An 11643-nucleotide genomic window follows, 5' to 3' on the forward strand; every position below is an offset into this window, starting at 1 on the left:
CTTCTCTTGTTTCATCAATGGATTTGATAATGATATTCGTTTTTCAGGATCACACAAAGTATTCCTCTCTTCTTCACAACTCTTTTTATGCTGCACTGGTTCATTTTTCAAATTAGGAGGGATTGTGTCCTCATCAATGTTCTTGTTGTCCTGCCTTGATGCATTTCTTGGTGGTCTTGAATGATTCTTGAAGTTTGACTTGATGTTTGTTTCCCCAGCACTATCATTTGCATGTTTCATTGGTTCATTGGATGAGGACAGGTGATGTTTCCCCTTATTGCAGCAGATAGTTTCATCTACTGCCATATCATGGTCTTGTTTCACAAAATCTTTTGAAGGTGTTAGATGCTTCGAACTCTGCTCAGTATTTTCCACTCCTTGAATGTTGGTATCATGTTCTGATGAAGGCAATGAGGATGTTTTAGGTCTATGAGCACTAATCTCATTTGAAAAGTTATCATGATCCACTGTATCCCTTGGTGGGAACACTTGTTCCTCCTCAGATTTGGGCAAGATATTTCTCTCTTCTCTCTCCTTGGTCTCCATCCTGTCACTCTCATTCTTCATGTTGTTATCTGATGACAACAGACTATCCTTTGTATGCTTGGAGACCTTATTCCTACCTTTCACATGCTTCTTTTGGTCTGAGACCAGTTCAGCTGATGAAGGAAGCAAGTTGTCTTCCAGTATATCACTTCCTTGCTTTGTGGTATCATCTGAAGGAGGTGTTTGGTTCTTCTCCAAGGGTAATAAGGGCTTTCTTGCTAGTGTGGTTTTATTTTCAGGTTTTCCTGGCTTCTTGGTTGAAAGTGAAAGACAGTTCTCAAATCTCTGATGTGTATTTGTCTCTTCAGAACCAGTGTTTTCATTTTCTGTTGCATGATTTGGGGACAGTGCTTGGTTCTTAAAATCATGGACAGTTTTCTTCTCCACCACTGTGTCATTCCCATGGTTTGTCAACTTGTCTGAAGAGGGTGGTGGATGCTTCTCAGAGTCGTGGCTGGCATGCTCATCTCTCACACCACCAGCTTCCTGTCTCACCTGATCAATAGGTGGAAGGGTTGGGGGATTTCCAAGAGTGTGATGGGTTCTTTGTTCTGCAGTCCCACTCATTGGTGTTGGCAAAGGGGTTGAGGAGGGTGACAGCCACACCTCAGAGTCAAGCCAGGGCATCTCATCTGCAGTGCCCTCTTCACATTCAATGAAAGATTTGGATGGGTTGTAACAGGTCTCCAGGTCAGTCAACGTACTCCTGTGCAGGGCTTGATTGTTTGCATGGTTCATCCTTTCACGGGATGAAAACAATTTGTCCTTCCCAAAATCTTCTGCAGTATAGGCACTGTGCTTCACAAGGTCACCTGGCAAAGGGTTTTCTGTCTTTTCCAAATGAGAAGAGATGTGCTCCTCTTCTGCAGCAGGTTTCTGCTCCTGAGACTCTCTTGAGGAGAGTGTGGGTTTGGTTTGATTTGCATCTGGATTTGATATGTCCACATGGGAATTATGAAAGTGGTTTTGTGGGCTGGGTGTTTGAGGAGGCTGTAGCTGCTTGGGTTTTGATTCATTTTGCATTTGGCTATTGGGTGTTTCATTCTCCAATTCCTTTTTAGTTGGGACACCACCACCATTTTTTCTAGAAATATCCTCTAGTTTTCCTTCACTGTGATATTTCACTCCTTTTTTGGCTTCCTCAGAACAACTGCCTCTTGAACCTGGTGCCTCTTTTTGGACTGTTGATGGCCTTATGCCAGAAGCTGATGTTACTAGGGTTAACTGTCCATCCTCCTTTGGAGGCTCAGCCTCACAAGAAGCTGGAACTCCTGGAGAGTGATTCGGCAGAATGTTTTCAAGTGCTTTCTGCTCTGGAAAACATTTCTGGTCTACAGAGAAAAGATCCAGTTCTGGCTCTGTGAGCTCTGTGTCAACTTCTTCTGAACTATATACATACATAGTTATTTCAGGAATCTCACCTGGTGTATGCTTTTGAGGACTTTGTTCATGGGATCCTCCAGCTGTGCTAGAGTAAGGCAAGTTAGAAGCTGGGCTGTCTTCCTGAACAGGTTGCACAGCATTGTTCATCCCCAGGAGTGAAGGTGTATCAAGCCCAGGTGGTATGCAGCTCCTGTCACAGTCTAGACCACACTCAGACAAGGGAGGGGTGCAATCTGCAAGAGCTTGGTTTTGATGGGTAGTAGAAGAGATATCTAGATTAGGATCAAAGCTGGGTCCTTCCTTGGTGGAATCCATTGTAGCATCAGCATGGTCCTTCACATCAGACCAGGATGTGGGTGTCACTGGTAACTCTTTGTCCTCCCTGTCCTGTGCTCCCTTTGTGGGTGTTTTGTTCTCACCAGGCTCTCTGCCAGACCCCCACTTCTCCTTCAGGGGTGGCTCAGGACCCAGAGGCTGCTTTGAGGCAGGATTTTTCGACCAGCTCCAGGGAGGGTTAATTTTGGTAGCGATGCTGAGTTTGGGCACCGGTACCGTGGAGCACACTAAATACTGGGACTCTGGAGAGCTGATACCTGTGGCTGTCACGGCTGCCGTGCGCAGCACTCTCACCTCTGGCTTACGAATGGTTTTCCTGCTGGGGAAGTTTTTAGCCTTTTTCTCACCTTTGCGCAAAACCGGCGCCTTCACCTCCGCGGCTGAGCAGAGAGCGCTTTGTTCAAACTTCTCCTTCAGCTTGGACAGGACAGAACTCTTGTGGACTATTTTCGGCAAATTGTTGGGCCCCTTCTTTTTCCAGCTGGGAGATTTCTCCTGGGTTTCTTTTTCTTTTTCTTCAGCAGCTAAAAACTTCTTCAGGATGTCCTTCACGGTGTTTTTGCCGGTTGTGCAGCTCCACCTGGCCCTCTCGCTGAGCACGCTGCCCGCATCCTCCTCTGCTGCTTTCCCATCCCCTTTCCTGTCTCTGCTTCTCTCCAGCTTGTTCCCAGCCCTGTTCACCCACAGCTTCTCTTTAATGACCAGTTTGCCAACTTCTCTCCTTTTTTTTGTGTACGGCTCGCGGTTGTTATTTAGAAATCTGGACCTCAGGAGCTGAAACCTGGTTGGATGCTGGGCCCTGTTTGGATCTGGACACGGCTGGTTAGAACTCACCTTGTTTTCTTTACCTTCTGCCCATTTTGTCCTCTTGCTGCTGAGCTGTGGGTCGCCAGCTGCGAGCTCGGTGACATACAGCAGCAAGCTGCTGAGAACAGCAAAGGCCCCTTGCTCTGTTGCCATCCTATTGAGCTTCTTCCTCAGCACCAAAGGGTCTACCAGCATCTTATCACCTCCACAACAGCCTGTGCTTTTGGTGCTGCGCGAGAGAAAACATCAACGTTCTTTTCAAGTCATCAACAATGCCACTACCTCCTTATTTTTGCTTTAATGGCATGCTGCCGCACATAAAAGAGAGAAAAAAATTGCTTTGATTTAGAACTTCTTGAGAGAGTTGTGATTAGTGGCCTGTTAAAAGCATGCAAAGTGCTTACAAGCTTCGTGAGGCACGACGTAGCAGGAGCGCACAGGGCTTCACGTGGTCCCACATGGCACTGTTGGCTCTTTCTTCTGCATTTTGTGGCCAGCAGAAGCACTTAGGAGAACGAGCAATGCCAATTGTGGTGATCACACCTCCTCTGGGCCACTCCTCACTCATTTAGTGTTACCATGTCCTCATGTGGGGACAACACTGAAGGTGTTTTCCTCTCCTGCTAGGTAAAGCGTAGGCAAAGATAAATACAATGAGAACACAGCAGGAAAACATAGTTCTGCCTCTGGGTTATAAAACCAGACTCAAACCATTAAAAAAAAAAAACCAAAAAATCAAGGCTGAGGAGCACAAACGTGCCACTGATAGTTTTTCCTGTTGGTACAGGTTAGAAGTCAGTAGGTACCTCTCCAGAATTAAAAAAAAAAAACCCAAACACTGGGATTTGCATTATTTGCTTTTTGACAGCATTCAAATCCCCCATCAGGACTATGCTCTTACATTTATTTTGTGAAGGGTTGCACCACAATAACAGCCCTGGCAATGTCCCTTGATTTCAGCTCCCTTTAATCTGGAGGAAGAAGCTTGTTGTGCTGGACCTGTGGCTGAGTTTGAAAACCAGGCCCTTGGACAGCTGGGGATTGAGGCAACGCTTTAATCGGTGGGGATCAGCTCCTAAATAAAATACCAAACTTGGCACAAAAGCTGGAGCCTGAAGTCCATAACAATAGCAGGGAAAAAACCAAGAGGTGTCATCTTTCTGACACCAGGAAAAGCTGGGAGGTTACTTCACCGTGCAGTGAAACAGCTTCATCCCCAGAATGCAGCCTGCATACAACGAGGGGATTAATTTTTATGAGCAGAAGTGGAATAAAAAATTCTTTCAATTAATCCCACGTGAAGACAATTAAGAATGGCTGCAAAGAAACTCATCCTTTAGAGTGTCAGCCTTGAAAGGCTGGGGAAGGCCCAGCTGTGCCCCAGCAGCTGGTACCCCACGGACTCAGAAAGAAATTGGACCTGGCCCCCTGCTGCAACATTTTGGGGACTGTTTGCAAAGTGGGGGGCTGGTCCTCATCCAGTGGGTCGTGACATTTGGATTCCACTTGGCTGCATTTCAAGGGCACATGTTGAAAATTATATCCCTCTGCAGTGAGATGAAGTTGTCATCTTGAATGGAAGAAGGTCTATTTATAATGACTTTGTAGATATTTTTAAAGGCCAATAAAAGGAAAAAGTGTGACAACTGGCCCGTGCCTGGTGTGCCAGACAATACTTGGTGGGTTTTGATGGGGAATAGGCACATTTCAGCAGGGCACAGGTGCATGCTCCCACAGGCAGAGTGTGGGAACATCCACCCTTTCCCTCCTGAACTGACCACAGCCAGGGAAGCCAGGCTCCCATGTCACACCAAGATCCTCATTTCTCACAGCTAGGGGAATTTGCAGAATAAAGACAGAAACATCAGGGTGTAATTGGATAAAAGTACCCTGGTTCACCCTCCCTCCTCTAGCTAGACTGCTGATGGGCTGAAAGCTTGCTGTGGCAGAAGACCACTCCTCTCCTCCCTAAGAAGTGCCTGGTGTGTTCAGAAACATACTGGGAACCATCAAACAGTGTGATTTAGGGTCAGCTTTGATCTCTAGGCACAGCAGTGGAACCAGATGCCTCGTTTATCTCTCCCTTCTGGACTACTGGCCACAGTAAGATAGGGTCTAGCCCTGCTTTCAGTGAGGTCAGCATAGCCAAACTACTCTTGTTAAGGGAAGAAGATCAGACCCTCTCTACCAGGAATATGCACAGTAATTACTCACTTGTGAGCTATGAAATTCAAACAGCTTCATTAAAATATGTTACGAGTGAGCTCTGTTCAGGGTTTTTTGTTTAGGACACTCTTCTAGGATGCCAACTGAAATGTAGCATTTGTGGGAATACTGCATTGCCTGAAGTACCAAGATTGTTGCATGGGTTGTGTTTGATCCCTGTTCACCTGCAAGCAGCAGAAAAATGAGCAAAGAGGGGTGGCATCTATTTAGGGTGTCTTCAGTTCTTCCAAGATGACCTCATCTGCCAAATGGCATCGTGACTGTAAATCTGAAGTGCTTTCCGTGCAAGGGCTGTGGTGCAATGACACCAATTGCTGAGATCTGGACAGAAAACATGGGTAGTGATGCCTCTGCCTGGTCCTGGTGTGGAAAACACCGTGCTGCCCCCTCAGGAAAGGATGGCACAGCCTGAGGGTTTCTCAGGCTTGGGAGCATGACCACCGTTTTCAACACGCCAAGACATCATCCCTAATGTTTCTTCACCACCTTTTACCAAATTGTATCCTTCTGTTCCTCAACTAGGTGACATATCAATTAAATATAGCCATCTTTGGTTCAACTACAGACAGTCAACAGTAGTCCCACCTATGGCTGGGAGGAACTGGGCATGTCCCTCCCTGTGCACAAAGGGAACCCCGTGCCAGTGGAATCCACTTCCCAGGGGTGTGAGCTATGCCAGATGACAAAGCAGGCACCTGAACCCCTCCCTGATGCTTTCAAATGGCCTGACCTCACCTTCAGCCTCCTCGTGCCTCCCCTCCTCTGGTGACACTGCTTTTCATGGTTTTTAGGGTGCATGATGCTTCCTTAACGTGCTGCTCTTTTCTGGAAGTGCTGCTGCATGGAGCAGACCACTTGGATGACCAGAGGAGGCAAGGCCACCTTCAAAAGTTTTATTTGGAAGGGTCTTCTTGGTCCATGAATAATTAAGATGGATAAGCCAGGTAGCTTAGTTACTTATCTACAGGTTCTTTGGTGGCACTTATCATTGCAACATCAGAGTGGCAACAGCCCAATGTGCTAATGGGCAGCAGTGCAACCCTGTCCTGCTGGTTGGCCCATCTCAGGGAAGCCTCTGCAGGAGGTCCAAGGGCTGGGAGTAGCTGGGAGTGGTGGCATCCCGTGGTGTTTGCTGAAAACATAGAGCTGCAAGAGCTTCTCCTTTCCTGTCTCTGGTGTGGAGAACAGGCCCCTTCTCTTGACTCTGAATTAGATATTCAACAGCCAACCACCCTTCTGCACACCCTGGTAGCCCAAAGGGCTAGCTGCTGCAGGGACAGGGCGTGGGCAGGAGGAGACAGCACTATGGAAACTTCATCAAAAGAGAGGAAAAAACATAGGAAAACACTGACCAACTTGCAGAAGTTTCCAGAGATGTATGGACTGCTCTGACTTGTCTGTCTCTGGAGAAACGGCCGCAAGCTGGAGCGTGCCATAGATCCCTTCATCCCTGGGCATCCCACCAATACCAGGCTCTGTGTGGTGGCTGGTCCAACAACCTGCTCACAGATCAGGGAACCAGGAGCAGCTCTGCCTGCTCTGATTGATGCACGGGCCTCTGTAGTGTTTCCAGGGAAATGTTGGCCAACAGGCTGCTCCCCTCTACAGCTGCAGAGATGGTGCTTTATAGCTTCAGTCTTTGGGAATCACCTTTTAAATGAAACTCCCTTATTTGCCTCTGAAACAAAACATGGTTCTCCCCAGCCTGGGTAGAAGGTAAAGTGGAAACAGTTAGGAATGTCCTTCATATTTTTTTGGTGTGATTGTATTTCTAAAGGAAGAGGAAAAACCAAAAGGACTAGAAAAAAAATCCTACCTTATGCAGGATATGTTCCTCTCTCTTCTCTATTGCTGAATTTATTACAGGTATGCTAGAGGCATCCCAAACTACAAGAAATGTCTTTAGAACTTCTAGGTATTCTCTTAAATCAAAAGCTATTGACTCAAATGATCTTTTTAGTTTAAGATCTCTCCAAAGCAAACAAGAAAGCATCTTGCCAAGCTGCCAAGAGAAAACATGCTAGAACAAGAGCGTGTGAAGTAGCTTCAAGTATGGAAACCTCTCCTCATGGACATTTTGTCATGCAGGCTGCTATTCATAACAAGGGGAATCACCTGCTCCTCTTTCTGCCACATAACATCCAGTGACAATGCCAGCAATTGCTCGCATGGAAAAAGGAGTAGGAAAGTACTTGTGTATTTTTAGCAGTCTTTTTAAAATCAGTTCAGCAGCTGGAGAACGACAGGAGAAACCAACACCATGTAGGCAATCACTTACAGATAAATAAATGTATATAAATATATACCTCGTATAAAGTGTGTGAGGTAAAACACAAGGGTGGACTCTGGGGACAAATTCTGTGCTTACTTATTCTGTGCCCTTTCATTGAGGATTCCAGATTTGTACCCGTGCTGTTGGGGGGCATCAGAATCTCCTTCTTTAGGGTACACTGTTTACTTTTTCTGCTGTATGCAACTTTGAACTGAGTCAGAGTTGGTTGGTTTTCTTGAAAAAAAAATTTTAAGGAGTTAAAAATTGCATCAGAATCTCCTTCATTAGGGTACACTGTTTACTCTTTCTGCTGTATGCAACTTTGAACTGAATCAGAGTTGGTTGGTTTTCTTGGGAAAAAAAAAAATTTTAAGGAGTTAAAAATTTTAAAAAAGAAAAGGAAATACAAATGGGAAAGAGAGAGAGAAAGAAAGAGAGAGAGAGAGAGAAAGAGAAAGAAAGAGAAAGAAAGGAAGAAAGAAAGGAAGAAAGGAAGGAAGAAAGGAAGAAAGGAAGGAAGAAAGGAAGAAAGGAAGGAAAAGGAAAAGGAAAAGGAAAAGGAAAAGGAAAAGGAAAAGGAAAAGGAAAAGGAAAAGGAAAAGGAAAAGGAAAAGGAAAAGGAAAAGGAAAAGGAAAAGGAAAAGGAAAAGGAAAAGGAAAAGGAAAAGGAAAAGGAAAAGGAAAAGGAAAAGGAAAAGGAAAAGGAAAAGGAAAAGGAAAAGGAAAAGGAAAAGGAAAAGGAAAAGGAAAAGGAAAAGGAAAAGGAAAAGGAAAAGGAAAAGGAAAAGGAAAAGGAAAAGGAAAAGGAAAAGGAAAAGGAAAAGGAAAAGGAAAAGGAAAAGGAAAAGGAAAAGGAAAAGGAAAAGGAAAAGAAAGGAGAGGAAAAGAGAAAAGGAAAAAAAGGAATAAAATGAAAAGGAAAAAAAAAGGAAAAAGGAAAGATGAAAAAGGTAAAGCAGTTCCAATTATTTCCTTCCTGGGGTTTTTGTGGAGGAAAAGGGAAAAGGAAAAAAAGGAATAAAAGGAAAAGGAAAAAAAAGGAAACAGGAAAGATGAAAAAGGTGAAGCAGTTGCAATTATTTCCTTCCTGGGGTTTTTGTGGTGCTCAGAGTTGTGAAGCTCATCACAGCCTGACTGCTGAATTCCTACAACTGCTTGAAGAGCTCAGCCAAAAATTCTGATACTGAGACAGCAACACAGAATCGGCTCAATCTAAAAATAAGGAATGATGCTTAGAAAATCGTGTAAGATTAATTTATTTAAAAATATTCCAGACACTTATATTTTTAAAAAGCTTTTGTTCTGAAGACTGAAGAAGAATATAAACAAAATCCAGAAATCTTAGACACAGTGAGGGTATTTTTAGTGTTGGCTTTTCCTTTTCTGGAAGCTTCTAATGTAACAATACCTTGCACCACAGTGCTGATGCAGGGATCAGTGGTTCATTAAAAGCTAATCTGTGAGCCATTAGGTTTACAAGTGTCACAGACACATTAGATTTGAGAACAAGGAGGAACACTGTGGTGAAAGGATTGTAAAACACACAAAGAATATCCCCATAAGTAGGTACAACCATTAGTTTTGCAGGAAAGCATTAGTTCTGAACATTAATTTTCTATGTGTAATTCCTCATCACAGCTGTTTAGGAAGTGGTATTATAGCAAGTTAGACTGAAATCAGTCAAAAGAGGTTTTATTTCTTATTTTTTTTTCCATTTGAGACGATCTCACTGGTTTAAGCAGCACTCTCCATACTCAGAAATCCCTCCAGCTGTAAAAAACCCCACCAAGACCGTCTTGAATAATTCAGCTGTCTTTGCTTGCACACAATCTACATACAGCCTTTTAGACTAACTCGTGGCTAATTCCTTCCCTATGAACATCAGTTATCTACAGGGGTTTTAGGGAGTCTCTATAGAAAGAGAAAAAGGCAGAAACAGCTTTACTTTTCCTCCGTGGAGAGCCGGTAAAGATTCTCGCCCAGGTACTCGAGCCTCTCCCGTTGTTCCAGGTCCTGGTACAAGCCTTTGGGAACCTTGCTCAGACCATAGACCAAGCCATACAGGCAGCCAGCAATCGACCCCGTGGCTGCACTTTCTCCTGCAAGTTTAAGCAGAATTTCAACAGGTTCAGTGTCATCTTCACCCAGCCAGCCAGAAACCACCCAGAAAAACCAGCGACAAACCCAAAGCGGAGCGCAGGGTGGGCTCCTGGGGTAGGAGCTGGTTTGGGTTTGGGGGAAACCCACTCCAACCCAACAGCTCTTGGAAGCAGCTAGCCATTGATGGGGAAAAAAGAGGGGATGGTAATTGCAGGAGTCCCTGCTACACAGAGTGTCCTTGCTCACAGCACAGCATGAGCTTGAAAACATCTAGCCATGGTGGCTAGCACTGCAAAGCTGCAAAAGTGATTCATTGTGTGCCTCCAAGTGCAAGATTTTATCTGCCTGGCACTTGACTGGATGCTGGATTATTTTTCATGCTGGATTATTTTTCTGCCTTCCTTGGTTTCACTCTGTGCAGCTAAAAGGTTCATTGCCAAAGGTGCTAGCATTTCAGTGGGGGAAGATGCCAGCCCTGGACAAATAATAGACTCACTGAATGTTTTGGGTTGGAAGGGACCTTTAAAGATCATCCAGTGCAACCCTCCTGCAATAAACAGGGACATCTTCAACTAGGTCAGGTTACCCCCAGTCCCACCCAACCTGACCTTGAGTGTTTCCAGGGGTGGGGCATTGACCAGCTCTCTGGGCAGCCTGGGCCAGTGTCTTCTGACCCTCACTGTAAAAAATGTCTTCCTTGTGTCTAGTCTAAATCTCCCCTCTTTTAGCTGAAAATCATCACCCCTTGTACTGTCACAAGAGGCCTTACTAAAAAGCCTGTCCCCATCTTTATTGTAGGCCCCCTTTAAGTACTGGAAGGCCACAATAAGGTCCCTATGGAGCCTCCTCTTCTCCAGGCTGGAGAACCCCAACTCCCTCAGTCTGTCCTAACAGGAGAGCTGCTCCAGCCCTTGGAGCATTTCTGTGGCTCTCCTCTGGCCCCATTCCCACAGCTCCATGTCTTCCTTGTGCTGAGGACCCCAGCACAAAGCCCTGTTAGATATACTCCTTGTGCAGAACCACGAGGTTCAGATGCAACCCCCCACGAGAAGCACCCCACACGACTTGTGTGGCAGCTGCTGCTGCGAGGAGGCGTTTTTGGGGGTCAACCCATGGGTGCTGATACAACACGTTGGCTGCTGGGCCAAGAGTGGCAGCTGAGAGCTGGGAGGTCTCTCACTCCCCCAGCCTGGGGGGTCCCTCACCTCCGTGGAACATGGAGCGGTTGCAGAGCTCCGTCCAGTCCCCGCCGCAGCCCAGGAGGGCGTCGTAGGCGATCATGGGGGCGTCGTGGCCTCGCCTGCCCCCCCGGCCCTCCGAGCTCCACCTCCTGTACGTCTGCAGAGAGAGAGGAGGGGGGTCAGGGGGGTCGCCAGGCGCCGCCACGGGGGGCACCGGCAAGGCCAAAAAGCAGATCAAGGTCGTTTTCCAAGTTCACGCCCTAAAAATTCCTTATTGTTTGAAAAATGAGGCTTGGCAAGGACTGACTTTGTCAGCTCTCTTCCTGCCTCTTGAAAATACTCTCAACTCCCCTGGTTGCAAGACTGTAAATGTTCCAGTTAGCCAGGTTTTACAGGGAGGGTGAAAAGTCTCCCATTCAGTCATTTCTTCAGGGGCCCAATTTCAGACTACGTTAACTCAAGCCCCTTCTCTGACATTTTCTTTCTCCTCTTTGTTGAAGCAAAGGGAAAATAATTTGCAGATGTAAGAAACATTTCTTCCCCAGGAGAAGAAAGAACTCCACCACCTCCAAAACCCACGGAGAGGTTTGCAAAGGAAAATAAGATTTTCTCTAGAGTAGGCACCTCCAGAACTCCTGCCTGAAATCTCCAAGTTAACGTAGCATTGAAAAATTTGTATTAAAAAAAAACCAAACAAAACCTTTCTTTCAAGGAAACGGGTGGCTTTGTTTCCCAAAGTTTAAATTGCATGAGGGTAGGTTGAATTTGTTACTATTTGACTGGCTCTTGGCT

General features: G+C 45.7%; 1 protein-coding gene across 1 annotated transcript; it reads right to left on the reverse strand.

Moving 5' to 3' along the window:
• Positions 1–9511: 9511 nt before the first annotated feature.
• On the reverse strand, positions 9512–11008 carry LOC103773879 ([Protein ADP-ribosylarginine] hydrolase-like protein 1; the record flags this gene model as incomplete). Its single annotated transcript, XM_008941259.1, has 2 exons — positions 9512–9669; positions 10876–11008. Coding segments are annotated over 2 exons (291 nt in total), but the record flags the coding sequence as incomplete, so codon positions are not given.
• Between the last annotated feature and the right edge of the window lie 635 nt (positions 11009–11643).

The sequence above is a fragment of the Merops nubicus genome, unplaced genomic scaffold, assembly GCF_000691845.1.
Source record: "Merops nubicus isolate BGI_N331 unplaced genomic scaffold, ASM69184v1 scaffold8445, whole genome shotgun sequence".
NCBI lineage: Eukaryota > Metazoa > Chordata > Aves > Coraciiformes > Meropidae > Merops > Merops nubicus.